The sequence below is a fragment of the Jaculus jaculus genome, chromosome 14, assembly GCF_020740685.1.
Source record: "Jaculus jaculus isolate mJacJac1 chromosome 14, mJacJac1.mat.Y.cur, whole genome shotgun sequence".
NCBI lineage: Eukaryota > Metazoa > Chordata > Mammalia > Rodentia > Dipodidae > Jaculus > Jaculus jaculus.
Window position 1 is genome coordinate 5249227 of NC_059115.1, and position 27988 is coordinate 5277214.

The 27988-nt window shown below is 51.3% G+C and overlaps 2 protein-coding genes across 2 annotated transcripts in view; one reads left to right on the forward strand and one right to left on the reverse strand.

Annotated features, from left to right (window-relative positions):
* Positions 1–3223: 3223 nt before the first annotated feature.
* Foxa3 (forkhead box A3) lies at positions 3224–18232 on the reverse strand. Its single transcript, XM_045133554.1, has 2 exons — positions 18041–18232; positions 3224–4255 (listed from the first exon to the last, which is right to left on the reverse strand). Exons 1-2 carry the CDS (start codon positions 18107–18109, stop codon positions 3281–3283), a joined length of 1044 nt encoding a protein of 347 aa, XP_044989489.1. The 5' UTR covers positions 18110–18232; the 3' UTR covers positions 3224–3280.
* A 1369-nt stretch (positions 18233–19601) lies between these two features.
* The window catches only part of Sympk (symplekin scaffold protein), a 40532-nt gene continuing 32145 nt past the window's right edge, over positions 19602–27988 (forward strand). Inside the window, exons 1-3 of the mRNA XM_045133544.1 lie at positions 19602–19702; positions 26115–26236; positions 26366–26431. Coding sequence (XP_044989479.1) covers positions 26132–26236; positions 26366–26431 — 171 coding nt within the window. The 5' untranslated portion in view covers positions 19602–19702; positions 26115–26131. The remainder of the gene's footprint in view (positions 19703–26114; positions 26237–26365; positions 26432–27988) is intronic.

Below are 27988 nucleotides of genomic sequence, written 5' to 3' on the forward strand. Positions count from 1 at the left end.
TACAGCCCAGACCTCCCTGTGTCCCTATAGCTCCCCCTCCATCCCTGATCCATCCCTGGCGTCCTCATGTCTGTCCACGCGTCCCACGTCTGACCGTGGTACTTTTCCACGCTGGACACTAGCCGGCTGTCACTGGGGTGGGGGTGGGGGGTGGGCCACACCTGCCCACGCCTCCTCTGGCCAAGGGAGCTGATGGTGGCCACCAGACACCCTGTCGATGGTCCCACCCTCCTCTAAAGAGCCTACACCACCCCCCACCTCCCCACCTCCCCTGGCCACCTGAGGTCCCCAGTGGACCCGTCTGAGGCCCGAGCCTGGGGACAGGAAGCCCCAGGCCTGGCGGCCCTGAAAGCCTCTTTCAAGCTGGGCCTCCTCCGGGCCGCCACGGGCTCCTCCTGCGGAATAATATTTGGGCTGTTGGCCTGGGGGGGCGGGGGCCAGATCCGGAGGCCGCCGGGGAGAAGCCAGAAACCGCAGGGCTTCCTGCCTTGGGGCCTGGACTAGGAGTCCGGGAGAGACCCCCAGGCCCCAGGGAGGGGGTGGGGGCCGGGGAGACTGAGGGCCTTTCTCTAGGCCCCAGTTGTTTTTTCCAGGAACCGGGAGGAATTCCCCTGGCCTGCTCCAGGACAGCCAGGCTTGGTGGGATTGCTGGACGCGGAGCCCGGTCGCACAGCGGGGGTGGGGAGGTGGCACGCAGCCGGCTGGGAGGGGCCGGACGGACGCAGAGGGACCAACCTGCACGGTGGCAGGTAGAGGCGGGACCTCAGGACTGGGGAAAGGGAGAGCGCTGGACAGAACGCGGGAGACGGACCTTGAGCGAGGACAGGCTGGCAGCCAGAGAGGGAAGTGAGAGCCGGCCAAGGGGACAGTGGCATAGGCGAGATCAAGACAAGGGAAGCCAGTCGTGGTGGCACATAACTCGAAATCCCCGCACTCGGGAGGTGGAGGCAGGATGACCAAGGGGTTAAGGTCATCCTCAGCTACATAGCAAGTTCAAGGCCACCCTGAGGCTCCATAGTGAATCCCAGGTCAGCCTGAGCTACAGTGAGACCCTACCTCAAAAAAAAAAAAAAAAAGCTGGGCGTGGTGGCGCACGCCTTTAATCCCAGCACTCAGGAGGCAGAGGTAGGAGGATCGCCGTGAGTTTGAGGCCACCCTGAGACTACATAGTGAATTCCAGGTCGGCCTGGGCTAGAGTGAGACCCTACCTCGAAAAACCAAAAAAAAAAAAAAAAAAAAGGCTAGAGAGAGACAGTTTAGTGGTTAAAGCACTTGCCTGCGAAGCCAAAGGACCCAGGTTCAACTCCCCAGAACCCATATAAGCCAGATGCACAAGGTGGCCCATGTGTCTAGAGTTTGTTAGCAGTGGCTACATGCACTGGTGTGCCTATTCTTTCCCCTTTCTCATAAATAAAGAAAAATAGGGCTGGAGAGATGGCTTAGCGGTGAAAGGTGCTTGCTTGTGAAGCCTAAGGACTGGGGTTCGACTCCTCAGAACCCGTGTGAGCCGTATGCACATGGCGCATGCATCTACAGGTCGTTTTGCAGTGTCTGGAGGCCCTGGTGTGCCCATTCTCTCTCTCTCTCTCTCACTAATAAATACAATACTAAAAACTAAGAAAAATAAATAAATAACAGACCCCTGACACAACCAGTGGACCCACAGAAGTCTGATACTCTGAGCACTCACAGGGAACGCACACCCCGGTGACACCCGAGCCCAGGCAGCGTAGGGGCACAGGTGACACCCCCCCTGCGGCAGATCGCAGGGGTCTCAGCAGGCTCTGTGACAAAGTCTAACATGCACATGTCTTTACTTTGTCCCCTTCTCTCCGGTCCAAAAGCTTAAACAACAACCGAGCAGCCCGTAGGTTCCCGGACCCCAGAGATCCAGGTGTGCGTCTGGGAGGTGGGGGTGGGCAGGTGGCCTCGGTCACTGCAGTCACCTCTCCTCCCCAGCAGCCCTGGCCCCATTCCTGCGGGGGCTGCTATCAATGAACAAACTGTCCTTGGGGTCAGGGACAGCAAAGAGCCAAAGGTCAGGTGGCTGATTTCCCCCGGCCCTTCCCCCAGAGGCCACCAGTGTGTGGAGACCTGAAGGAGAGTGGGCAGGGCAACAGAAAGTTAAGCGTTCGAGCCCCACAGGGTGTCACCAAGGAAGAGAGACATTACGTAAGAGTCAGAAACGGTGCCTTTAATGGTCAAACACAGCCGGTATCCCAAGTCCCAGGCAAGAACCAGACCTCAGTAGAAATCACCCACACCCTCATCGGACTTTTCTGTGGGTTCCTGAGCCAGGGTGGGGAATGGGCATGGGGGAGGGGAGAAACTGAAGGTCTACCCCCACCCCCACCCCGCCCCCTCGCCAGAGGTGGTAATGATATGCCATGGTGGTCATGTGATGCATAAGGGCACAGTGAGAATGTTACCCTGCCATTCCAAGCATCCAGTGAGGCCCCCCGAAAATAAAAAGTTAAAAAAACACATGTGAGATGGTAGCCAACTTGATACCAAGTTCACAAAAGAAAGAAAGAAAAAGAAATGATCCCAGCACCCAGTGGTGAGCAGAAGATGTCAATGACATGGTGTCTCTGTCACACACCCAAAAGGGTCAGTCAAGACAGTCAACACAGGCGGAAAGGGCCAAACAAGATGTCCTGGTGGCGCACGCCTTTAATCCCAGCATTTAGGAGGCAGAGGTAGGAGGATCGCTCGGAGTTCGAGGCTAACCTGAGACTATATAGTGAATTCCAGGTCAGCCTGGGCTAAAGTGAGACCCTACCTCAGAAAACCAAAAAAGAAAAAGAAGTCATTCTAAATATCAACCACCATGCACCCAATAGATGAAACAATGACACACTCAACATGGCCAACCTTAAAGTACTCCCAATATAGCTGACCTCACAGTGACCCTCAACATGGCGCCACGATTCTCTACAGGCCCACTGAAGAGTCCGCGGTGGTTATCAGAGCACACAGTGGGTCATCACAGTAACAGACCAAACAAGATGTCCACTGAGGCCGGGCGTGGTGGCGCACGCCTTTAATCCCAGCAATCGGGAGGCAGAGGTAGGAGGATTGCCGTGAGTTCGAGGCCACCCTGAGACTACATAGTGAATTCCAGGTCAGCCTGGGCTAGAGTGAGACCCTATCTTGAAAAAAAGAAAAAAGATGTCCACTGATGGGACAGAAAGATGAGACCCCCCCCCACCATCCTGCCAGAGCCTGGAGTCAATCAGAGCTGTGTCCCCCACCACCATGCTCCCAACCCCACCCCCCGCTAAGATGCATTCAGCAGGGAGCGGGAATAGAGGCCTTGGTAGTAGACGCCGGGCTCCCCGCTCTCAGCCCCAAAGCCCCCAAACCCCATGTCCAGTTTGGGAGGCGCTGGTGTCTGTTCCGACATCAGGTTGTTGATGGAGAAGGGGTGGTTGAAGTTGTAGGGTGCATCCAACTTCAGTTCCCCTGGGAGCTCCAGGCCGGCGAAATAGGGGGTCGAGGAAGCCGGCGAGGCACAGTCCAGAGCCCCCACGTCTTCCCCACCCTGGGCTTCAGGCTCGGGGGGCGGAGGCTGGGGCTGCGCCGGGGCGGCGGCGGCGGCGATGGTGGAGCCCGCGTGAGGGTTCCTGCTCCCTTTCTTCGCCTTCTCCTCCAGCTTGAAGCGCTTCTGGCGACGCAGGTAGCAGCCGTTCTCGAACATGTTCCCCGAGCTGGGGTGCAGGGCCCAGTAGGAGCCTTTGCCCGGCTTGTCCGGGGAACGTGCCACCTTGACGAAGCAGTCGTTGAAGGACAGCGAGTGGCGGATGGAGTTCTGCCAGCGCTGCTGGTTGTCCCGGTAGTACGGGAAGAGGTCCATGATCCACTGGTAGATCTCGCTTAGCGTCAGCATCTTGCCTGGAGCCTGCTGGATGGCCATGGTGATGAGCGAGATGTAGGAATAAGGAGGCTTGGCGTGGGCCAGGGGCCGTCGGTAGCCCTTGGGCATCTCTTTCCCATGTACCAGGCCAGGCCCAGGGCCTCCATACCCGGAGCTGCTTCCTCCTCCTCCTCCTCCTCCTCCACCACCACCACCTCCAGCTCCCAGACCTGGGAAGGTGGGCCCCAGGGGTGCTGTGGGGGCTGGAGGTGCCAGTGGTCCTGAAGGCAGCGGGGAGGCAGGGAGCCCTGCTGGGGGGTAGGGAGAACCGAGAGGGTTCAAGGTCATGTAGGAGTTTAGAGGGGCCATGGTGGGCACGGGGGTCACTGGAGAATACACCTGCAAGGGAGAGAAAGATAAGAAAGGGTCAGTGGGTTCCCACGCTGCCAGTCAGCAAATGACCCCCTCTGTGTGTCGATCCGCCTTTTTAAGTATTTTATTTCTTTATTTTTTCAATTTTTTGTTTATTTTTATTTATTTGAAAGCGACGGACACACAGAGAGAGAAAGAAGCAGATAGAGAGAGAGAGAGAATTGGCGCGCCAGGGCCTCCAGCCACTGCAAACAAACTCCAGACGCGTGCGCCCCCTTGTGCATCTGGCTAACGTGGGTCCTGGGGAATCGAGCCTCGAACCAGGGTCCTTAGGCTACACAGGCAAGCGCTTAACCGCTAAGCTGTTTCTCCAGCCCCTTATTTCTTTATTTTCAAGCCAAGAGAGGGAGAGAGACAGAGATAATGGGTGAGATCTCCAGCCGCTGCAAACGAACTCCAGACGAATGCACCCCTTTGTGCATCTGGCTTTACTTAAGTCCTCAGAAGCTGAACCCAGACTGGAAGGCTCTGCAAACAACAGCCTTTAACCACTGAGCAATCTCTACAGCCCTATTATTATCATTATTATCAATTTTTGTTTATTTTTATTTATTTGAGAGCGACAAACAGGCAGAGAGTGAGAGAATGGGCGCACCAAGGCATCCAACCACTGTAAACAAACTCCAGATGCATGCGCAACCTTGTGCATCTGGCTAACCTGGGTATGTAGCCTCAAAACAGGGTCGTTAGGCTTCACACAGTAGTCCAGGCTGACCTGGAATTCACTTTGTAGTCTTAGGGTGGCCTCAAACTCACACCGATTCTCCTACCTCTGCCTCACGAGTGGGAGTGTGTGCACCACCATGCCCGGCCCTATTAATTAAATATTTATTAATTAAATATTTTATTTATTTATTTGAGCGAGAAAGTGAGAAAAAGATTGAGAGAGAGGGAGAGAGAGAATGAGTGCATCAGGACCTCCAGCCACTGCAAACAAACTCCAGATGTATGCACCACCCTGTACATCTTACATGTGTACTTATGGCTTATATGGGTACTGAGGTATCAAACCTGGATCTTCAGGCTTCACAGGCAAGCACCTTCACCACCACTAAGCCATCTCTCCAGCCCACCTATTGTTAGTACTTTTTTCAGACAGGGTCTCATGTAGCCCTGGTTGGCTGTAAACTTGCTATGTACCCAGGCTGACTTGAACTCCTGATCCTTCTGCCTCCACCTCCCAAGCGCTAGAATGAAGCAACATGCCAGACTCACCTGGCTAGCAGTGGCTCTGTCTGCCTCTGGAAGTAGCTGTCTCCCGAAGCCTTGCCATTCTCCCTGCACATGGAGTCTCTGTCCCCACCATCTCAACACCCTCCGTCAAGCCGGGCAGGCGTGGTGGCGCACGCCTTTAATCCCAGCACTTACACAGCAGAGGTAGGAGGATCGACTTGAGTTCAAGGCTACCCTGAGACTCCAGGTCAGCCTGGGCTAGAGTGAAACCCTACCTCAAAAAAACAAAAAATAAAAATAAATCAAAAATAAGCTGGTGGAGCAGGCTTTTGATCCCAGCACTCATACCTTTTTTTTTTTTTTGGCAAGTGCCTTAACCGTCAAGCCATCTCTCCAGCCTGTACTGATACTCTTAAACGGAGTCTCTTTACTTGCTGCTGTCTGAGACCCTGGGCAATTCCCTGGTCTCTGGTCCCCTTGTGTAAGTGGGGTTACAGGAATGAGTGGCCAACCTCAGCTGTTTACATGAGATCTGGAGATTCAAACAGGTCCAGGAAGAGCAATTAACCCTGGGCCATCTCTTCAATCTAACCTTGGCCTCTTTTTTTTTTTTTAATTTTTTGTTTATTTATTTTAAAAGCGACAGACAGAGAAAGAGGCAGATAGAGACAGATAGAGAATGGGCGCGCCAGGGCTTCTAGCCACTGCAAACAAACTCCAGATGTGTGCGCCCCCTTGTGCATCTGGCTAATGTGGGTCCTGGGGAATCGAGCCTCAAACTGGGGTCCTTAGACTTCACAGGCAAGCGCTTAACCACTAAACCATCTCTCCAGCCCCTAACCTTGGCCTCTTTATTTATTTTTTTTTTCTTTCTCTTCTTTTCTTTTCCTTCCTTTCTCCCTCTCTCTCCCTCTCTTCTTCCCTTCCTTTCTTCCTTTCTCTTTCTTTCTCGAGGTAGGGTCTTACTCTAGCTCAGGCTGACCTGGAATTCACCATGGAATCTCAGGGTGGACTCAAGCTCATGGCAATTCTCCTACATCTGCCTACTAAGTGCTAGAATTAAAGTCATGTGCCACCACTCCTGGCTACTTATTTATTTTTAAATATTTTTATTTATTTATATGAGACAGCTGGAGAGAAGGAGAGAGAGAGAGAAAGAAAGAGAGAATGGATGCACCTGGGCCTCCATCCACTGTAAATGAACTCCAGACACATGTGATACCTTGTCCATCTGACTTTATGTGGGTACTGGGGAACTGAATATAAGCCCTTAAGTTTAGTAGGCAAACGCCTTAGCCATTAAGCCATCTTTTCAGCCCTATTTTATTTTTATTTTTATGTATTTATTTATTTGAGAGCAACAGACACAGAGAGAAAGACAGAGGGAGAGAGAGAGAGAATGGGCGCGCCAGGGCTTCCAGCCTCTGCAAATGAACTCCAGACGCGTGCACCCCCTTGTGCATCTGGCTAACGTGGGACCTGGGGAACCGAGCCTCGAACCGGGGTCCTTAGGCTTCACAGGCAAGCGCTTAACCGCTAAGCCATCTCTCCAGCCCTCCAGCCCTAGTTTTAAAAATATTTTATGTATCTAAGAGAGAGACAAAGAGGCAGGTAGCGAGAGAGGGAGACAGAGAGAATGGGCGCAGTAGGGCCTCTAACCACTGCAAATGAACTTTAGATGCATGCGCCACCTTGTGCATCTGGATTTCACCTGGGCACTGGGGAATTGAACCTGGATCCTTTAGGCTTTGCAGGCAAGTGCCTTAATGGATAAGCCATTTTCCAGCCCTCTATATATATATTTTTAGTGGGAGATAAAGAAAGGATGGGCATGCCAGGACCTTGGTGCAAACGAACTCCAGACTCATGCGTCACCTTGTACATCTGGCTTACGTGGATTCTGAGGACTTGAACCTGGATCCTTAGGCTCACAGGCAAGCGCCCAAACTACTAAGCCATCTCTCTAGCTCTCGGCCCCTCAACTGTACTGCCTCTACCTCCTAAATACTAGGATTGCAGGTGTATGTTATCCCACCCAACTTTTTTTTTCTTTAATACATTGGTTATGTATTTATTTGCAAGCAGAGAGACAGAGAAGAGAGACAGATAGAGAAAGAGAATGGGTGCACCAGGACACCTTCTTCAAACTTCTGATGCATGAGCCACTTTGTGCATCTGGCTTTATGTGGGTCCTGGGTTGTCAGGCTTTGCAGGCAAGTCCCTTAACCGCTGGCCATCACTCCAGCCCTCTTTTTTTCTTTCTTCTTCTATTTTATGTCTTATCTTTTAAAAAAATATTGTATTTATATTTATTTGTTGACAGAGAAAGAGGGAGAGAATGGATGCACTAGGGCCTCAAGTCACTGCAAATGAACTCCCAGACACAGGCACCCCCTTGTGCAGCTGGTTAATGTGGGTCCTGGGGAATCGAACCTGGGTCCTTTGGCTTTGGAGGCAAATGCCTTAACCGCTAAGTCATCCTTCCTGCCCATCCTGTCTTTCCTTTTTTTATTTCTTTGTGACAAGGAACCCTGGAACTTACTACGTAGACCATGCTGGCTTCAAACTTAAGATCCTTTCTGCCTCAGGTCCTGGGGTTACAAGTAAACACTGGCGTGGGGGGCTGGGGAAGTGGCTCAAAAGATAAAGCACCTACTGTGAGTACCTTAGTGTGGGTACTCAGAACCCACATACAGCAGAACATCTCGGTGCAAGCATCTGTGACCCCAGTATGCCTATGGCTTAGAGAGAAAGGAGAAACCAAAGAATCTTCCAGAAACACAAGGGCCAGATAGCCTTGCCAATGCAAAGGCAAAGGATGAGAAGCCCTTCCCCAAGGGAGAAGGTGACAACTAACTCCGGAAGTTGTCCCCTGACCTCCACCTGTCCGCTGTGACGCTCATACACTTAAACACACACAATATTTACTTTTTGTTTGCTTTTAAAAAATATTAACTTAGCCGGGCATGGAGGTGCACGGCTTCAACCCCAGCACTCAGGGGGCAGAGGTAGGAGGATCATCGTGAGTTCCAGGCCACCCCGAGACTACATAGTGAATTACAGGTCAGCCTGAACTACGGTGAGACCCTTCCTTGGAAAAAACAAACAAAACTCACACCAAGCTTGGTGGCTCACACTTGGGATGCAGGTAATTTCTAGGTCATCCTGGCCTAGAGAGTTAAAACCCTACCTTAAAAAAAAACCCAAAGTAGGGGCTAGAGAGATGACTTAGCAGTTAAGTGCTTGCCCGTGAAGCCTAAGGACCCCGGTTCAGAGGCTCAATTCCCCAGGACCCACCTTAGCCAGATGCACAAGGGGCGCATGTGTCTGGAGTTCCTTTGTAGCAGCCGGAAACCCTGGCGCACCCATTCTCTCTCTCTGTGTGCCTCTTTCTCTCTCTCTATCCATCACTTTCAAATAAATAAATAAAAATAAACAAAAAATTTTAAAAACCAAAAGTAAATCAATAAAGTAAAATAATTTTCTCTTATGTTCCTATCTCAAAAAATAAAATAAGGAGAGAACTGTGTATGTAGCTCAGTTTTTAGAGTGCTTGACTGGTTCAATGCCTAACGCCACATAAACCTCGTGTTCTAGCATATGCCTATAATCCCATCCCTAGAAAGGTGGAGTCAGGCAGATTAGAAATTCAAAGTCATTGGTTACATAGCTAGTTCAAGCCCGCCTCAGGCTACCGGAGACTCTGTCTCCAAAAATATTCATACCACGGTTTGGAGAGAGCTTAGCAATTAAGTGCTTGCCTATGAAGCCTAAGGACCTCGGTTCAAGGCTCAATTCCCTAGTACACATAAGCCAGATAGATACACATGGGGGAGCATGCGTCTGGAGTTCATTTGCAGTGGCTGGAGGCCCTAGTGTGCCCATTTTCTCTGTCTCTATCTGCCTCTTTCTCTCTCTGTCTGTCTGTCATTCTCAAATAAATACATAAAAGTAAAACAAAAATATTTTTAAAAATTCATACCAGCCAGACATGGCTGCGCACACCTTTAATCTCAGCATTTAGAAGGCAGAGGTAGAAGGATCACTGTGCGTTCCTGGCCACCCTGAGACTACAGAATAAATTCTAAGCAATCCTGGACCAGAGTGAAATCCTGCCTAGAAAAACCAAAAAAAAAAAAAAATTAAAATTAAAAAATAACCAAAACCGGGCTGGAGGGATGGATAGCTTAGTGGTTAAGGTGTTTGCCTACAAAGCCAAAGGACCCAGGTTCGATTCCCCAGAACCCACATTAGTAAGATGCACAAGGGGGCGCACACATCTGGAGTTCGTTTGCAGTGGCTGGAGGCCCTGACTCGCCCATTCTCTCTCTCCCTCTTTCTCCATCAAATAAATAAATGAAACTAAAATATTTAGGGCTGGAAAGGTGGCTTAGTGGTTAACAGCTTGCCTGTGGAGCCTAAGGACCCTGGCTCAAGGCTTGATTCCCCAGGACCCATGTAAGCCAGATGCACAAGGTAGTGCATGCATCTGGAGTTTGTTTGCAGTGTCTGGAGGCCCTGGCACAGAGAAAGAGGCAGAGAGAGAGAGAGAATGGGCATATATATGAGTCACACACCACACACATCTGTGTGTGTGTGTGAGAAAGAGGAGAGAGAAAGAGGTAGATAGAGAATGCATGGTCAGGGCCTCCAGCCACTACAAATGAACTCCAGATGCATGAGCCACCTTGAGCATCTGGCTTACATGGATCCTGGGGAATTGAGCCTCAGCCCGTAGTCTTTAGGCTTCACCAAGCAAGCGCTTAACCACTAAGCCAACTCTCTAGCTCCTCATATTTTGCTAAATGTAGTAAATAAGCTGGTCCTGTGCCAGATACATAATAAGCCAGATGCATGGTGCTACTTTGTACAACTGGATTATGTGGGTTCAAGGGAATCAAACCTGGGTCATTAGGCTTTGAAAGCCAGCACCTTTAACTACGTAATAGAAACTGGGTCCTTAGGCTTCGAAGTAGGGCACCTTAACAGCTGAGTCATCTTTCTAGCCCTCAAACATTTATTTATTTATTTTTTAGATTCTTGAGACAGAGCCTTGCTGTGCATCCCAGGCTGGCCAGGAATTTGAGATTCTCCTGCCTAAGCTTCAGTTTCTTTACGCTAGGATTCTAGGTGTGCCCTACCACACCCAGATTCAACACATATTTATCTACTGCCTATAGAGACCCAAGCATTTGTTTCAGGTGCAGGCTCTAATTTTTACATGTCTGTGTGTGTGTGTTGTGGGGGTATTAACACTATTCTGTTTCAAAGTCCTGGAGATAGGTCGTGGACCTCATCCATGCTTGGCAAAAGCCTTCAACCACTAAGCCACGCCCCAAGAACCTAACTGTGGGTTCTAGACAAGTACTTTACCTGTGAGCCACGCCCCCAGCCCCTCACGGTGGGTTCTAGACAAGCGCTCTACCTCTGAGCCACGCCCCCAGCCCCTCACTGTGGACTCTAGACAAGTGCTCTACCTCTGAGCCACGCCCCCAGCCCCTCACTGTGGACTCTAGACAAGTGCTCTACCTCTGAGCCACGCCCCCAGCCCCTCACTGTGGATCTAGACAAGTGCTCTACCTCTGAGCCACGCCCCCAGCCCCTCACTGTGGATCTAGACAAGTGCTCTACCTCTGAGCCACGCCCCCAGCCCCTCACTGTGGACTCTAGACAAGTGCTCTACCTCTGAGCCACGCCCCCAGCCCCTCACTGTGGATCTAGACAAGTGCTCTGCCTCTGAGCCATGCCCCCAGCCCCTCACTGTGGACTCTAGACAAGTGCTCTACCTCTGAGCCACGCCCCCCGCCCCTCACTGTGGATCTAGACAAGTGCTCTGCCTCTGAGCCACGCCCCCAGCCCCTCACTGTGGACTCTAGACAAGTGCTCTACCTCTGAGCCACGCCCCCAGCCCCTCACTGTGGATCTAGACAAGTGCTCTGCCTCTGAGCCATGCCCCCAGCCCCTCACTGTGGACTCTAGACAAGTGCTCTACCTCTGAGCCACGCCCCCCGCCCCTCACTGTGGATCTAGACAAGTGCTCTGCCTCTGAGCCACGCCCCCAGCCCCTCACTGTGGATTCTAGACAAGTGCTCTACCTCTGAGCCACGCCCCCAAGTGCTCTACCTCTGAGCCACGCCCCCAGCCCCTCACTGTGGATCCTAGACAAGTGCTCTACCTCTGAGCCACGCCCCAGCCCCTCACTGTGGGTTCTAAACAAGTGCTCTACCTCTGAGCCCCAGCCCCTCACTGTGGATCCTAGACAAATGCTCTACCTCTGAGCCACGCCCCCAGCCCCTTACTGTGGACTCTAGACAAGTGCTCTACCTCTGAGCCACACCCCCAGCCCCTCACTGTGGACTCTGGACAAGTGCCCTACCTGTGAGCCACGCCCCCAGCCCCTCACTGTGGGTTCCAGGCACCTACAGCTGCACATGTAGTCTGGGATTGCTACTGCGATGATGCTCATTACACATCTTTGTAAACTGCCACCTACAGGAACTTTCAGGAAGTGGGATGATGAACCCACTCAGTGCAGCCCCTGTCCCCTGAACACATTATGTGAACCAAGCAGAGACCCAGACCAGAGAAATGCCTGCCCTCTTACAACTGACAGTGTACCAGGAAAATAGTGACTCGCGGAAAAAGCACAGAGAAGCAAGCCATGTGGGTGGTGCTTTCTCTTTCTACCCTTGTGTCCTGCCCTTCTATTCTCCCTGGGGCTTCTTTGTGTGTGTGTGTGTGTGTGTGTGTGTGTGTGTGTGTGTGTGTGTGTGTGTTTTGAGGCAGGGTCTCACTCCAGCTCAGGCTGACCTGGAATTCACTGTAGTCTAAAATTGGCCTGAACTCATAGCTATTTTCCTACCACTGCCTCCCCAGTGCTGGGGTTATATGCCTTCCTGTCCTCCCTGACCCTATTCTAACTGGGGCCTCTTGCAGCTTTGGAGTAGGTGAATGGATGCCATTTGGTTTCTGGGTTCTCTGCGACTGAATGTGTTTGTTAGATCCCAGGTCCACACTGAAAATGGGACCTACCAGGGCGGTTTAGGGAATCAGAGAAGGGTGGTTGGTGATGGAGCTCCCTCCCCCAGGTCTGACTGCTAGCTTCTCTCTCCAGGTGGAGCCTCTCTCCCTCCCTCTCTCTCTGTGCGCGCATTCAAGCTTGCAGGTGGAGGTCAGAGGACAGCTTTGAGAATTAGTCCTGGCCTTGCATCTTGTTTGAAGACAGGGTTTGGGTATGTAGTAGGGTAACAGGCCATTGAAATTCTCCTGTTTCCTCCTCCCGTCATTAAGGGCTGTGGCTCTTTTCTGTTTTGTTTTGTTTTGTTTTATGAGGTAGGGTTTCATTCTGGCCCAGGCTGACCTGGAATTTGCTATGTATTCTCAGGGTGGCCTTGAACTCATGGCGATCCTTCTACCTTTGCTTTGTGCTGGGATTAAAGGCATACGCCACCACACCAGGCTGTGTTGTGGCTTTTTATGTGGGTTCTGGGGATCCAAATTCAGGTGTCATCTCAGCATTCTGTGACCCCCCCCCACCCCGTCCCACCCACCTGTCTGTCTTTCTTTCTTTCTTTCCTTTTCTTTTCTTTTCTTTTTTGAGGTAGGGTCTTGCTCTAGCCCAGGCTGACCTGGAATATTCTCAGGGTGGCCTGGAACTTACAACAACCCTATCCTCCCTCTGCATGTGCCCCCTTGTGCATCTGGCTTATTTGGGTCCTGGAGAATCGAACTGGGATCCTTTGGCTTTGCAGGCTTAACCACTAAGCCATCTCTCTAGCCCATAGCCAGCTTTTGCATCACTTATTTTGTCTGTCCATCTTCCCCTGTCCTAGTAATTCTGCACTTCTTCCTCCCCCCAATCTCCCCCACAAATGTTCTCACCCTCCACATCATTTCTTTGACCGCCTCCCCTCCTCGTCCTGCTTTCTCCGTCCACACACTCCTTTTCTCCCCCTGCACATCTGCCTCTATATCTAATCGCCCTTTTTTGCCCAGAAGGCTCACAGAGAAGTTAACTCCATGCACTGGTTTCCCCACTGTGATTGGCTGCTTCTGCCCCTTCTCCACAGCTAAGAAAAGAGATGAGGGGATGGAGAGATGCCTTAGTCCTTAAGGTACTTGCCTGCAAAGCCTAAGAACCCAGATTTGATTCCCCAGAACACACATAAGCCAGATGCACAAGGTGGCACATGAATCTGGATTTTGCAGTGGCTGGAAGATATTCTCTCTCTCTTTTCTTTTTTATTTTTACTTATTTAAGAGTGACAGACACAGAGAGAAAGGGGGAGAGAGAGAAAGAGAGGAAGAGAGAGAGAGAGAGAGAATAGGCACACCAGAGCCTCCAGCCAGTGCAAACAAACTCCAGACGCGTGTGCCCCTTGTGCATCTGGCTAATGTGGGTCCTGGAGAATCGAGCCTTGAACCAGGGTCTTCACAGGCAAGTGCTTAACCGCCAAGCCATGAGGCACTTGCCTGCGAAGCCTAAGGACTCAGGATCCATTCTCTAGGTTCCATTGTAAGCCAGAAGCTTAAGGTGGCACATTCTCTCTCTCTTTCTCTCTCCCCCTCTCTTTCTGTCTCAAATAAAAATAAATAATAGGTATTTTTTTGTGGGGAGGGGTTCCGAGGTAGGGTCTCACTCTAGCTCAGGCTGACCTGGATTCACTATGTAGTCTCAGGGTAGTCTTGAACTCACGGCGATCCTACCTCTGCCTCCCGAGTGTTGGGATTAAAGGCGTGCACCACCATACTTGGCTACCTTTTTCTTTTTTAAAATAATTTTTCAGAGGAAAAGAAGGGACTGGAGAGATGGCTTAGCGGTTAACCACTAAGGACCGCAGTTTGAGGCTCTATTCCCCAGGACCCATTTGAGCCAGATGCACAAGGTGGAACATGCATCTGGAGTTCATTTGCAGTGGCTGGAGGCTCTGGTGCCTTCTCTCCCTCTCTCTGCCTCTTTCTCTGTCTGTCTCAAAGGAAGAAAGAAAAATAAACAACAACAAAAAAAAAAAAAAAGAAAGAAAAAAAAAGATTAAGGGAGAAAGTGATGCTTCAGGTGGCTCCTGAAGTCTCTTCGTACCCCTGATCCCCACTGCACTTCTCCAACTCAGACAGGCTCTCTGGGACACCAGAGCTTTCCTTTTCTGGCTCCCCACCCACCTGGAAGTCCTCCTGGAGGTCTGACCTCAAGCGCTGCAGAGGCTGTCATCCACCCTAGCTTGCACACACCCTGTGGCTGGGGTGAATCCCAGATGTCCGGCTCGGAACCGGATCTCCCCCTTCTGGGAGGGGCTGACAGTAGGGGAGGCCTTCAGGGGACTCGCACCCCCCACCGCGAGGCTAGAATTTCTCCCCTTTCATTTCCTTATTGTTTCTGGTGAAGGGTGTGCTAAAGAGCCTAGGAAGAGAGGCCAGGAAGGCTAATTTAGTTGCAGAACCAGGGTGGGGACCCAAGCGCATGCGGCGAAGGGCACCGAATGGGGTAGGGCATTGAACCGGCCAGGGACTCCCTCAAGGGATCACCCGAGGGAAGTGACTTTCCAAGTTCCCTCCAGACAGCCAGCCAGCCAGGGGCTGTGAACACAGGGAGGCAAACTGCATGAGCTTTGAGTGTGCAAGTAGTTTGTGTGGGGGTGGGGTGGGATCTTGTGGGTTCCCAGTTTTTCCTAGAGTACAGCTCACCCGTTGTTTCCAAGTGTAAAAGGTGGGTTTACCTGACAGGAAGCCAGGGGAACCCCTCACACAGCTCCAAACCAGTTTCAGCACCCCTATAGTGTGCTGACCCTTCCAAACTGTGTCCCTCAAATCCCATCACCTTCAGGGATGGATGGCTTCCTTCCTTCTTTTCCTTTTCTTTCTTTGTTTTTAATCATTTATTTATTTATTTATGAGAGACACACAGAGAAAGGCAGACAGGTAAAGAGGTAGATAGAGAGAGAATGGGTGTACTAGGACCTCCAGCCACTGCAAACCAACTCCAGAAGCATGTGCCACCTTGTGCAGCTGGTTTACATGGATCCTAGGGAATTGAACCTGGGTCCTTAGGCTTTGCAGGCAACAGCCTTACTGCTAAGTCTTCTCTCCAGCCCTCTTTGGTGTTTTAAAATCAGTCTACCAATGTTGTCCAGGCTGGTAATGAATTCCCAACAGTCCTGCTTCAGCCCACTAAAATGCTGAGATTATAGGCAAGAACCACCACACCTTTTTCTATCTTGGAAACATTTTAGAGTCACAAAAAAAGTTTCAAATTCTGTCTTCTTATCCAGTTTCCCTTGTTTTAAGTATTCTGTTGCTAGCATATGACATAATGAGTTTCCTTATAACATTTTTACTTTTAAAAATAGTATACACACACACACATATATTTAAGAGAGAAAAAAGAGGGAGAGAAAAAAAGTAGGTACTCCAGGGCATCCAGCCACTGCAAATGAACTCCAGATGCATGTGCCACCTTGTGCATCTGGCTTACATGGATCCTGGGGAACCGAATCTGGGTCCTGTGGTTTTGCAGGCAGGCACCTTAACCGCTAAGCCATCTCTCCAGCCCTGTTTCTGGTTTTCGAGGTAGGGGCTCACTCTAGCCCAGGCTGACCTGGAGTTTGCAATGTAGTCTAATGGTTAGCCTTGAACTCACTGCAATCCTTCTACCTCTGCCTCCCGTGTACTGGGATTAAAGGTGTGTGTGCCACCATGCCCAGCAACATTTCCATACATGTTATAATGTGCTCACCCCCCCCACCACTCCCTATGACTCCCCCTTGTCCCTCCTTCCCCCGCTCACCAGTCACCTTCCTCCCCTTAAATACTGACAATGGCTCAACTTCGCGCTGTCTAGCTTTCTAGATAGGGTCTCACACTAAAGCCCAGGCTAACCTGGAACTTGCTATGTAGCCCAGGCTGGTCTTAAACTGGTGATCCTCCTGCCTCAGCCTCCCAAGTGTCAGGTTTACAGGCGTAAGCTATCACAATTGGCCATTCAATTTCTGACTTATTTTTCCATAATGTTCTCTAAATTAGGATATATTCACACTGTACCCCAAACATTGACTCTCCTCTTGCCTAGACCTCCACAATTTGCATCTTAAGACGTGCTCCCCCAGAAAGACTGATTTGTATTCAGGACACCCTTAAGTCCCGAGCAAGACTAGAAGCTCCCCAGGGGCCTACTACAGAAGAGCCCCCACTCTGCACCCTGGTCTTTGGCTTCTTCATTATATCCTTAATATTTCTAGCTGCCCCAGCTTCATCTCTCTACACTCCCAACCTCTTTCCCATCAGCCCTGCCCACCTCACCTCACAAGTACCTCAAACGTCCCCAGACCCAGGACTGGCCCCACTGGGCACCTTGCCAACAAATCCCCTCCCTACAAGCCCTTGGGGATCCAGGAGTCTCACCCCATAGCTTTGAAACACACAGACCCTAGCCACCAACCACGAAGTCAATTCTTAGGAAAGCCAAGCTATTTCAATCCTCAAGTCTCCTTCTAAGTTAGGAATCCAAGGGTCCTGACATCCCCCCCCCCATACTCATTTCCCTAATACCATAATATTGATTATAGCAGAGTGAAAAAAAGAATGAAGTTGTTGCGGCAGGATCAATGGGAGGTAGATTTAGGGAGGGACTTTATGTCTACCGGGGTGAGGAAATTAAGATAAATCTATGCACACGACTCCGGTAAGCCTTTAGCAATGGCTGATTGTTCACCATCTAATATCCTCCAACTTCTGACTCGGGGACTCGCTGCTGAAGGTCATGGTAAGGGTTGACTCTTAACCCATAGATGGGATTTGGTCTCAGGTCTCCCAGACCCATGCCATCCGGGTGCCTGTCTGTCTATGCCACCTGTTATTTTACACTCCTCAAAAGGTGTTTACCTCCGACCTCAGACCACCCTTATTTCTGACTTTATCTTAGATCTCCAGCTGTTCCCTTATCCCTAAACTTCGATCCCCCCACCCCCCCAGGCAGTATCTCACTCTAGCTTAGGGTCTGACCTGAAACCCACTCTGTAGCCCGCGCTGGCCTCGAACTCACGGCGATCCTCATACCCCAGGCTCCCCAGTGCTGGGATTAAAGACGTGCGCCTCCATGCCTGGCTCCTAAACTTTAATTCTTCAATCCATTCTACTCTAACCTTGAACTTCCATCTCAACCTTCCCTTACTAGGGATCCCCACTCCCTCTTTTAGTCCCATGTCTCTCCCCTTCACTTTGAACCCCATTTCCTGACGACCTCCAGCTCCGTCCCCTTAACCTGGACCTCAGCTTGTTCATTTCAAACCCTCCGATTTCGGCATCTCGACACCTTTAGGTGTCACTTGAACCTTGCATAAATTTTCCTATTCTTGCAACCCATCCCCTGAATTACATTACCTAGCCGGGGTTCCCAAGCCTCGTCCCCTGTCCCAGACTCCCCCAGGTTTGCAGCTGTCTTGCTAGGTCCATCCTCCCCCTCTCCCTCTCTCTCTCGTTCTCTCTCATTTGAGTTCACACCACGGCCCCTGCTCCCATCTCATTATCCGTCAGCTCCATACCTACCCCCCTCCCCATTTCCCGCTCCACCGTCCCCCGAGGACACACCTCGCCCGCCTCCGGGTAGTAGCTCCACTCGGCCAGGTCACGGGCCTCCATCTTCACCGAGCCCAGCATCCCCCGGGCCTGGGCCCCCACCCGCCCTAACTTCGGCCCCCGGCGTGGTGGTGGTCGGGGGAGAACCGAGCGCTTCGGTCTCTGCGCTGGGCACTGGCCGGAGTTTCGACCGGCAGCGTGCGACCGTCTGTCTATCCGTCCGTCCGAGCGCCCAGAGTCCCGCTGTCCCAGGCACCTCTTTATAGCCGGGACATAACCCCCCACCCCCCGCCCTGGCCCGCCCCGGGCTCCCCTCCCACCTTCCCGAGGGCTGGCGAGCTCGGATTGGGGCGCCCCCTGCGGGATCGCGAGGAGACAGACCTCAGGCGTCGGGAGCCTCCGTCCTGGTACCCGGGAGCTAGTGATGCTTTCAGAGAGAGGGAGCCAGGCGTGGTAAACGCACGCCTTTAAATCCCAGCAGAGGTGCGAGGACTGCTGTGATTTCGAGGCCACCCTGAGACAGCATAGTGAATTCCAGGTCAGCCTAGGCTAGAGTGAAACCCTACCTCGAAAAGCCAACTAAATAAATAAATAAATAAATAAATAAATAAATAAATAAATAAATAAATAAATAAAGCAAGCCAGGGCTGGAGGGACTGCTCAGTGATTAAGGCGCTCAGTGGTAAAGTGCAAAGCCTAAGGATCAGAGTGCACACAAATGCACAAAATGATGCGTGCATCTGGAGTTCGTTTGTAGTGGCTGGAGGTCTTGGCGCGCCCATTCTTTCTCTCTCTCTGCTTGCACTCCTTGAATCCCAGCACTCGGGAGGCAGGGGGGATCGCCGTGAGTTCAAGGCCAGCCTGAGAATACAGAGTGAATTCCAGGACAGCCAGAGTTAGAGCGAGCCCTACCTCAAAAAAAAAAAAAAGTGAATGAATGAAGAAGGGAGGGAGTTCACGGGGAGAGTGGCGGGGGTGAAGACAGACTGCTCATCTCTCGTGCCCCCAGGGCACAATGCTGAGCCATCTCCATGTGAGTGAGCGAAAACCGAGACTCCTGCATGTCCCCCACGATGGAAAGGAGACTGGGAGCGCTACAGACTCCGCCACGAGTCCTTACATGACACCCTAAGAACTTGTCCCACTGGACGGTCGCGAAGACTGAGGCTTCCGACGGCTGCTCGCGCATCAGCATGTGTACAGGGTCAGGTGCAATGGTGGAAAGGTTCAGGGCCTCTGAGTAGATCCCACTGAGGCCACGGAGCACCTCCGACACCCAGGAAATTAGCTCACTGCACTCTTCCAGGCTAACTGCTAGCCAGCCGTCCAGGGGAAACCCCGGCTCTCCTGGACTCCATTTCCCAGAGGCCTCTCTTGCTAGTTCCCTCCCTACGCTTCCCGCGACTTCATTTCCCAGAGGCCTCTCTTGCTAGTTCCCGTAGGACGCTTCCTGCTCCGCGGGACTACATTTCCCAGAAGACACGGCGCTCGAAGGCCGGAACAGGGGGAAGGGCGCGTAGGGGCCGGGCTGCGGTGTGGGACTCCGTTTCCCGACAGCCCTCGGGTGTGGCGCCTGCGCGGTGTCCCGGCGGCGGGCGGAAGATGGCGGCCGCGGTAGCGTCTGTGGAGAGGCGCTGCTGAGGGGGCGCGAGGGGGACGGAGGCCGGAGCCGCGGTGAGCGGGCGGCGGCGGCGGCGTGAGGGCCCGGGGCGAAGGGCGGACGGGCCCCCGACGAGGCCGCGGCGCGGGGACGGGGCGGGGGGACGGCAGGCAGGCGCCGGGAGCAGCGGGCTCGAGGACCGCAGCTTTCTTCGCACACTCTGCCCGGGACCCTCGGGGCGCAGTTCCCACGTGGCCCCGTCTGCACCGCGCATCCTCCACCCAGCACAGCGGCTCCGGCCTTTCGGGGTTCTCCGCCGCCACCCCCACACCAGCCAGGCCCCTTCCCACGTCAGGGCTTTGCACACGGCCGGGTGACCCCTTCCCTGCCCCGAAACCATCCTCCTGTCCTCCCCCCTGCCTCCGTCGGCCGGGCTCACTCCGCCATCCATCAGCCCCAGGGCTTAGACGCCGGCGACGTCACTTCCCTTGCGAGGCCCTCCTTTCTCGCCCTCCCCTCTCCCCCCCTCCCCCCGCAATCCATAGGCTCCCCTGGCTTCTTCCTGTCCTGTGAAAGGGCCTGTTTGTTACAGGCTTATGTGTGTGCTTTTCTAGTCGAAGGACCCGGGGGGCGGGGGTATGTGTCTCTCTGTCTGTCTGTGTGTCTTTGCCAGTTGGCACATCACGCTAGGATGATGTTGAATGAATGAGAGATACTCGCATCCACTCCTTTAAATGCACGGGCAGGGGAGCCCTGGTACCCTTCCTAGCAGCAAACATCCCACATATTCCTAAGTAGGAAGATTAGCCAAAAAAATAAAAAAGAGGGGTCCCACTTGGGAAGCTGGAAAGATGACTTAGCAGTTCAGGAGCTTCCCTGCGAAGTCTGAGGTCCTGGGTTCTATTTCCCGGAACCCACATAAAGCCACATGCACAAGGTGGTGCATGTGTGTGGAGTTCGTTTGCAGTGGCTGGAGACCCTGGTGCGCCCATTTTTTTCCTCTCTGCACTTCTTTCTCTTTCTCTGAAATAAATAATTTATAAATTTAGAAACTACACTTGTAGGGCTTGGAGAAATGTCTCAGCAGTTCAAGGCGTTTGCTTGCAAAGCCTGGTGGCCTGGGTTCGATTCTCCAGTACCCACTTGAAACCAGATGCAAATGGTGACGCACACCTTTAATCCCAGCACTGGGGAGGCAGAGGTAGGAGAATCCCCTTGAGTTTGAGGCCACCCTGAGACTACCTAATGAATTCCAAGTCAGCCTGGGCTACAGTGAGACCCTACCTTGAAAAGCCAAAAAAATAAAGTGGCACATGCATCTGGAGTTTGTGGTGACAGGAAGTCTTAGTGTGGCCGTGCTCTCTATCTGCCTCTCTCTCTTCAAATAAATAAATTTTTGGGCCAGGTGTGGTGACGCAGCCTTTAATCCCAGCACCCGGGAGGCAGAGGTAGGAGGATCGCTGAAAGTTCGAGGCCACCTTGAGACTACAGAGTGAATTCCAGGTCAGCCTGAGCTAGAGAGAGACTTGGAAAAAACCAAAAACTTATTATTATTATTATTATTATTATTATTATTATTATCATCATGGTTTTTCGAGGTAGGGTCTCACTCTAGCTCAGGCTGACCTGGAATTCACTCTAGTGGTACAGTGAATAGTATAGTAGTATATGTAGTCCTAGGGTGGGTACTACCTATATAGAGCTAAGTGCACAAAATGTAATAAAAATACTAAAACAAGGGGTGGAGAGATGGCTTAGCGGTTAAGCGCTTGCCTGTGAAGCCTAAGGACCCCGGTTCAAGGCCGGAGTCCCCAGGACCCACGTTAGCCAGATGCACAAGGGGGCGCATGCGTCTGGAGTTCGTGTGCAGTGGCTGGAGGCCCTGGTGCACCCATTCTCTCTCTCTCTTTCTCCCTCCCTCTTTCTCTGTCAAATAAATAAAAATGAACACACACAAAAAAATATTAAAACAAGCAGCAACAAAGGTGTCCCTGTGTGTGTCCCGTGTGCAGGCCGTGCTGGCTGTACACTCTGGATCATGACATCACGTTGAAAGCTGTCACAGTGCCTTCACTACATTTCTTGCTTTTCCTACTTTTTGGTATTTCTTCAGGTTTTCTCCCCCCTCCTTTTTGCTCTTATTATTATTATTATCATTATTATTTTTGAGGTAGGGTCTCACTCTAGCCCAGGGTGACCTGGAATTCACTATGTAGTGTCAGGGTGGCCTTGAATTCACAGCGATCCTCCTACCTCTGCCTCCCAAGTGCTGGGATTAAAGGCACACGCCACCATGCCCAGCCTTTATTGTTTTAGTTTTTTAATTTCTTTTCGGAGTAGGTTCTCAATGTAGCCCAGGGTGACTTGGAATTCACTCTGTAGTCCCAGGCTAGCCTTCAACTCATAGCAATCCCCAAATCTCTGCCCTCATTACAGGCATGTACCACCACACCTGCATTCAGCTTTTTTTTTTTCAAACAGGGTTTCACTCTGTATTCGTTTGGTCTTAAAATCACTATAATATTCCTGCCTCAGTTTCTCTTGAATGCAGCAGTGTTTTTGGGGGGATAGGGTGTCAGTGTAGCCCAGGCTGACCTGGAATTCACTGTATTCTCATGGTAGCCTCTAACTCACAGTGATCCTCCCACCTCTGCTTCCTGAGTGCTGGGATTAAAGGTGTGCATCCCCATGCTCGGCTCCCTGCTTTTTTCTTTTTAATTTTTTTTGTTTGTTTGTTTTTCAAGGTAGGTTCTCACTCTAGCCAGGCTGATCTGGAATTCACTATGGAGTCTCAGGGTAGCCTCCAAGTCACAGCAATCCTCCTACCTCTACCTCCTGAGTGCTGGGATTAAAGGCATATGCCACCACACCCGGCTTTATTTTTGTATTTATTTGTGGGAAAGAGCGTAAGCTTAGGTGTACCTTTTGCTACTAAAAATGAATCCAGATACATGTACCACTTTGCACACCTGACTTATGTGGGTATTGGGGAATGGAATCTGGGCTGGCAGGCTTTTGGGGGGGGGGCAGCGTCTCATTGTAGCCCAGGTTGACCTGGAACTCACTCTGTAGCCTAAGCTGGTCTCAAACTCAGCCATCCTCCTACCTCTGCCTCCAAGTACTGGGCTTAATGATGTGTGCCACCATGCCTGCTCCACATTTATTTTATTTTTATGTATTTGACAGTTTTTATAAATACATTTATTTATTTATTTATTTATTTATTTATTTGAGGGGGGGAGGAAGGGCGGGCGGGAGGGGAAGAGACAGAAAGACAGAATGGCCACATCAGGGCCTCAAGCCACTGCAAATTAACTCCAGGTGTATGTGCTTCCTTGTGCAGCTGGTTTACGTGGGTCCTGGGGAATCAAACTGGGGTCCTTAAGCTTTGCAGGCAAATACCTTAACCACTAAGCCATTTCCCCAGCCTTTATTAACAGTATTAAAAAAATATTATTTGTTTGCAAGCAGAGAGAGTGATAGAGATAGAAGAGAGACAGAGAGAATGAGCACATCAGGGCCACCTGCCACTGCAAATGAACTCCAGATGCACACACCACTTTGTGTATCTGGTTTTAGGTGGGTACTGGGGAATCAAACCTGGGTCCTTAAGCTTTGCAGGCACACACCTTAACCTCTGAGCCATCTCTCCAGCCCCCCAGTGACTTTATTTACTTATTTATTTGAGAGGGAGAAAAGGAGACTATGTGTCAGGGCCTCCTGCCACTGCAAACAAACTCCAGATGCATGTGCCACTTTGTGTATCAGGCATTATGTGAGTACTAGAAGATTGAACATGAACCAGCAGGCTTTGTGAGCAAGAACCTTTAACCACTCAGGTTTGCTTTTCTTCTTCTTTTCTTTTTTTTTTTTTTTTTTTTTTGGTTTTTCAAGGTTGGGTCTTACTCTAACCCAAGCTGACCTGGGATTCACTCTGTATCTCAGGCTGGCCTTGAACTCACAGCAATCCTCTTAATTTTTTTGGTTTTTTAGATAGGGTCTTTCTATAGCCCAGGCTGACCTGGAATTCACTCTGTAGAATTAGAGTGGACTCGAACTCACGGTGATCCTCCTACCTGCACCATCACTCCCAGCCATTTGATGATTTTTGTCAGTGTGGTTTATGATTGTTGCTAGAAGGCCCTCTCCATCCCATAGCAAAGCAGGAAGTGGCTACTAGGCACTGTATTTCAGCAGACTATTTCCTTTTGGAGACAGCGTGCCCTGGTGTCCTGTAACCCAGACTGGCGCAAACCCATTCACATGTAGCCAAAGCTGGCCTTGAACTCCAGACACCTGCACCTCCAAGTGATGGGATTATGTGTGTGAGTCCCCAAGTCTATCTGGACAGCATGCCTAATCTGGTACAGTGAATACTTGGGGGTGCAGGGCTCTGTGATTGGGTTCTCTGAGCTCTATTAAAATTCTTTTTTTGCCGGGCATGCTGGTGCATGACTTTAACCCTGAAATTCGGGAGGCAGAGGTAGGAGGATCACTGTGAGTTCGAGGCCACCCTGAGACTACAGAGTGAATTCTAGCCGGGATAGAGCGAGACTCTACCTTGAAAAAACAAACAAACAAAAAAAGAGGGTTTTTAAAAATCTTATTTTTTTCTGATTTATTTTTATTTAGTAGGGACAGAGAAAGAGTGAGACTGGACTTTCAGGCACTGTGAATGTACTCAAGATGCACGCGCCCACTTGTGCACATGTGCAACATTGCAAGCTTGTGTCAGAGTGCATCTGACTATGTGGGACCAGGAGATTCGAACAGGAGTTCTTAGGCAAGTGCCTTAACTGCTAAGCCATCTCTGCAGCCCTAAAATTCTTTTTGGCAGGGTGTGCTGGAGAGATGGCTTAGCAGTTAAGGCACTGTTAAAGTGCTTGCCGACAAAGGCTAATGACCTGAGTTCGATTCTTCAGTACCCATGTAAAGCCAGATGAACAAAATGGCACGTGCATCTGAAATTCACTTGTAGTGGCAAGAGTCTCTGACACACCCATTTCCTGTCTCCCCTCTATCTCTGTGCTTTCAAATATATATGTGTGTGTATGTTTTATATTTTTTAATTTTATTTATTTTTATTTATTTATTTTAGTTTTTCAAGGTATAGTCTCATTCGGTAGTCCAGGCTGACCTGGAATTCACTATGTAGTCTCAGGGTGACCTTGAACTCATGGCAGTCCTTCTACATCTGTCTCTCTAGTGCTATGAATAAAGACATGTGCCACCACACCTGGCTAGCCATGAACTCTTGGTGATCCTCCTACCTCTGCCTCCTGAGTGTTGGGATTAGAGGAGCGCACCCCTGAGCATGGCCTAAAATTCTTGTTCTGATGCCCAATCTAGAGTACAGCCCAGATGGTGGCCTAGGAGACTGGGAAGCCTGTGATTATCATTCAGCACATGCTGTGGTCAGCATGCATATGTATAGTCTTGGAGATGAATGCTGGGAGATGTAATTCAGCCATAGAGACTGTGAGGGGCTGGGGGCGTGGCTCAGAGGTAGAGCACTTGTCTAGAGTCCACAGTGAGGGGCTGGGGGCATGGCTCAGAGGTAGAGCATTTGTCTAGAATCCACAGTGAGGGGCGGGGGGCGTGGCTCAGAGGTAGAGCTCTTGTCTAGATCCACAGTGAGGGGCTGGGGGCGTGGCTCAGAGGTAGAGCACTTGTCTAGAGTCCACAGTGAGGGGGTGGGGGCGTGGCTCAGAGGTAGAGCACTTGTCTAGAGTCCACAGTGAGGGGCTGGGGGCGTGGCTCAGAGGTAGAGCATTTGTCTAGAATCCACAGTGAGGGGCGGGGGGCGTGGCTCACCATCATTGTGAAAAAAACAACCAAAAAATCTATAGTTGTCTAGCATAGTGGCCCATGCCTATTATAGCAGTCTAGACACAAGAAATAGGGGTGCTGGGCTGGAGAGATGGCTTAGTGGTTAGGCGCTTGCCTGTGAAGCCTAAGGACCCCGGTTCGAGGCTCGGTTCCCCAGGTCCCATGTTAGCCAGATGCACAAGGGGGCACACGCGTCTGGAGTTCGTTTGCAGAGGCTGGAAGCCCTGGCGCGCCCATTCTCTCTTTCTCCTTCTATCTGTCTTTCTGTCTGTGTCTGTCGCTCTCAAATAAATAAATAAATAAATAAATAATTTAAAAAAAAAAGAAATAGGGTGTTGATTGTTCAAGGCCATTCTTGGCCACATGGGGAGTTCATGCCCATGTAAGCTAATTGACACTTTTTCTACTAACTTTCTGTGCAAGCAAACTTCAGACGCATGTGCCACCTTGTGCATCTGGCTTACATCAGTACTGGGGAATCGAACCTGGGTCCTTAGGCTTCACAGGCAAGCACCTAAACAGCTAAGCCATTCCTTTAGCCCCTACTTTGTCTCTGAGCTGGGACATCTCTCTCATGCTCACGTGGTCCTACGTCTGAGACCTGCCCTGAGGGGGAGGGCAAGGGTGAGAAGGATGACGCAGGTGCCTCTGTTCCAGGGTGTCTGACAGCAGCCATGGCGAGCAGCAGTGGAGACAGTGTCACCCGCCGGAGTGTGGCCTCACAGTTTTTCACACAAGAAGAAGGGCCGGGCATCGATGGCATGACCACCTCCGAGAGGGTGAGTGTGGAGAGGCTGGGAGCAGGAGGCCCAGCCCTTCCCAAGGCGGCCCACCCCTAGGAAGGACATACAGGGGATAACCTGGGCTGGCAAGACCTGCTCTGTTACCTGACTGTGATCCTTTTCCAGGTTGTGGATCTGCTGAACCAGGCAGCACTGATCACCAACGACTCAAAGATCACGATACTCAAACAGGTGAGGGGTGGGCATTGGGTGCTGGGGAGGATAAGTCTGGGACAGAACCTGTGAAGGGAGCAGGGTGACATGGACACCTGTATTTACGTGCCCTCACATGTCTTTCCCATCTCAGTGCTGTACAGCGTGCTCACTCACTGCCCCCCACAAAAGCTCTAGTTCCTGCACAGAAAAGCAGACCTGCAGGCTTCCAGAGTGAGCATAAGGTCACAATGCTGGCAGCAGGTGAAATCCTGCTTGAATTTTGGGGTCCCGCTGCACAGGTTCATGGTGAACGCATTCACGTCATCAGACAGCGATGGGCCTGAGTAGATGGGGTTGACTAGAGAAGAACAGACAGGGCTTCTGGCCTGGCTTCAGGATGAGGGATCAGAGTAGGCCTCAAACTCAGCAACCCACTTACCTTTGCTTCCTGAGTGCTGGGATTCTGTACCGCCTTTCAGAAGAGGAGGAAGCTGCTGTTCAGAGCTTGTTGGATCAGGGCCGGGGGTGAGGCCCAGAGGTAGAGCACTTGTCTAGAATCCACAGTGAGGGGCTGAGGGTGTGGATCAGAGGTAGAACACTTGTCTAGAATCCACAGTTAGGGGCTGGGGGTATGGATCAGAGTTCTGGAATCCACTATGAGGGCCTGGGGGCGTGGCTCAGAGGTAGAGCACTTGCCTAGAATCCACAGTGAGGGGGGGCTGGGGCCGTGGCTCAGAGGTAGAGCACTTGTCTAGGATCCACAGTGAGGGACTGGGAGCATGGCTTAGAGGTAGAGCACTTGTCTAGAACCCACAGTGAGGGGCTGGGGGCATGGCTCAGAGGTAGAGCACTTGTCTAGAGTCCACAGTGAGGGGCTGGGGGCGTGGCTCAGAGGTAGAGCACTTGTCTAGATCCACAGTGAGGGGCTGGGGGCGTGGCTTAGAGGTAGAGCACTTGTTTAGATCCACAGTGAGGGCTGGGGCCTTGGCTCAGAGGTAGAAAACTTGTCTAGGATCCACAGTGAGGGGCTGGGGCCGTGGCTCAGCAGTGTGCCCAGACTGATCTTGAACTTCCTCTTTAGCACAGTCAGGTCTTGAACTTGATGTTCTCCCTTGGCCTCTCAAGTAGCTGGTATTACAAGGTTGTGCCACTAGACCCAAGTCCCTGGTTTCCTCAGCCCTTTTGAGCAGCATATCTTTGCTGTAGACCAAAACCTGCACCCTTTACCATTCTCTTGATTTCTCCCAGTGGCCTGTGAGAACCTTGATGTGTCGGGATCTCATTTTGTGGCATAGACTACTGGGGCTCAGAGGAGAGACCACTTGCCCACAAGCATAGTAGCAGTTGCAGAGCCGAGACTTGGCCAGTTTTCGCTGCCCTGCAGCATGCTATTTCTTCCCCATTCCTGTCTGCCTTGATGGATTCTGGCTTTACTTTCATTTGTGTTTTAATGAGATAGTTTGTAGCCCAGGGTGGTCTAGTACTCCTGACATCCCTGCCTCGGCCTCCTGTGCGTTGGGATTACAAGCAAGAGCCATCCTTCCTGGCTCTGTGTTCTGGTCTTTTGTTTGTTTTATTTTATTTCATTTTATG

What these genes read in the sequence shown, in the direction of transcription:
- Foxa3 (XM_045133554.1), bottom strand. Translation starts at nt 18,109, where the DNA reads ATGCTGGGCTCGGTGAAGATGGAGGCCCGTGACCTGGCCGAGTGGAGC. An exon ending in ACTACCCGGAGGCGGGCGAG is followed by an intron (nt 4,256 to 18,040) that starts GTGTGTCCTCGG and finishes TCTCCCTTGCAG; the next exon opens with GTGTATTCTCCAGTGACCCC.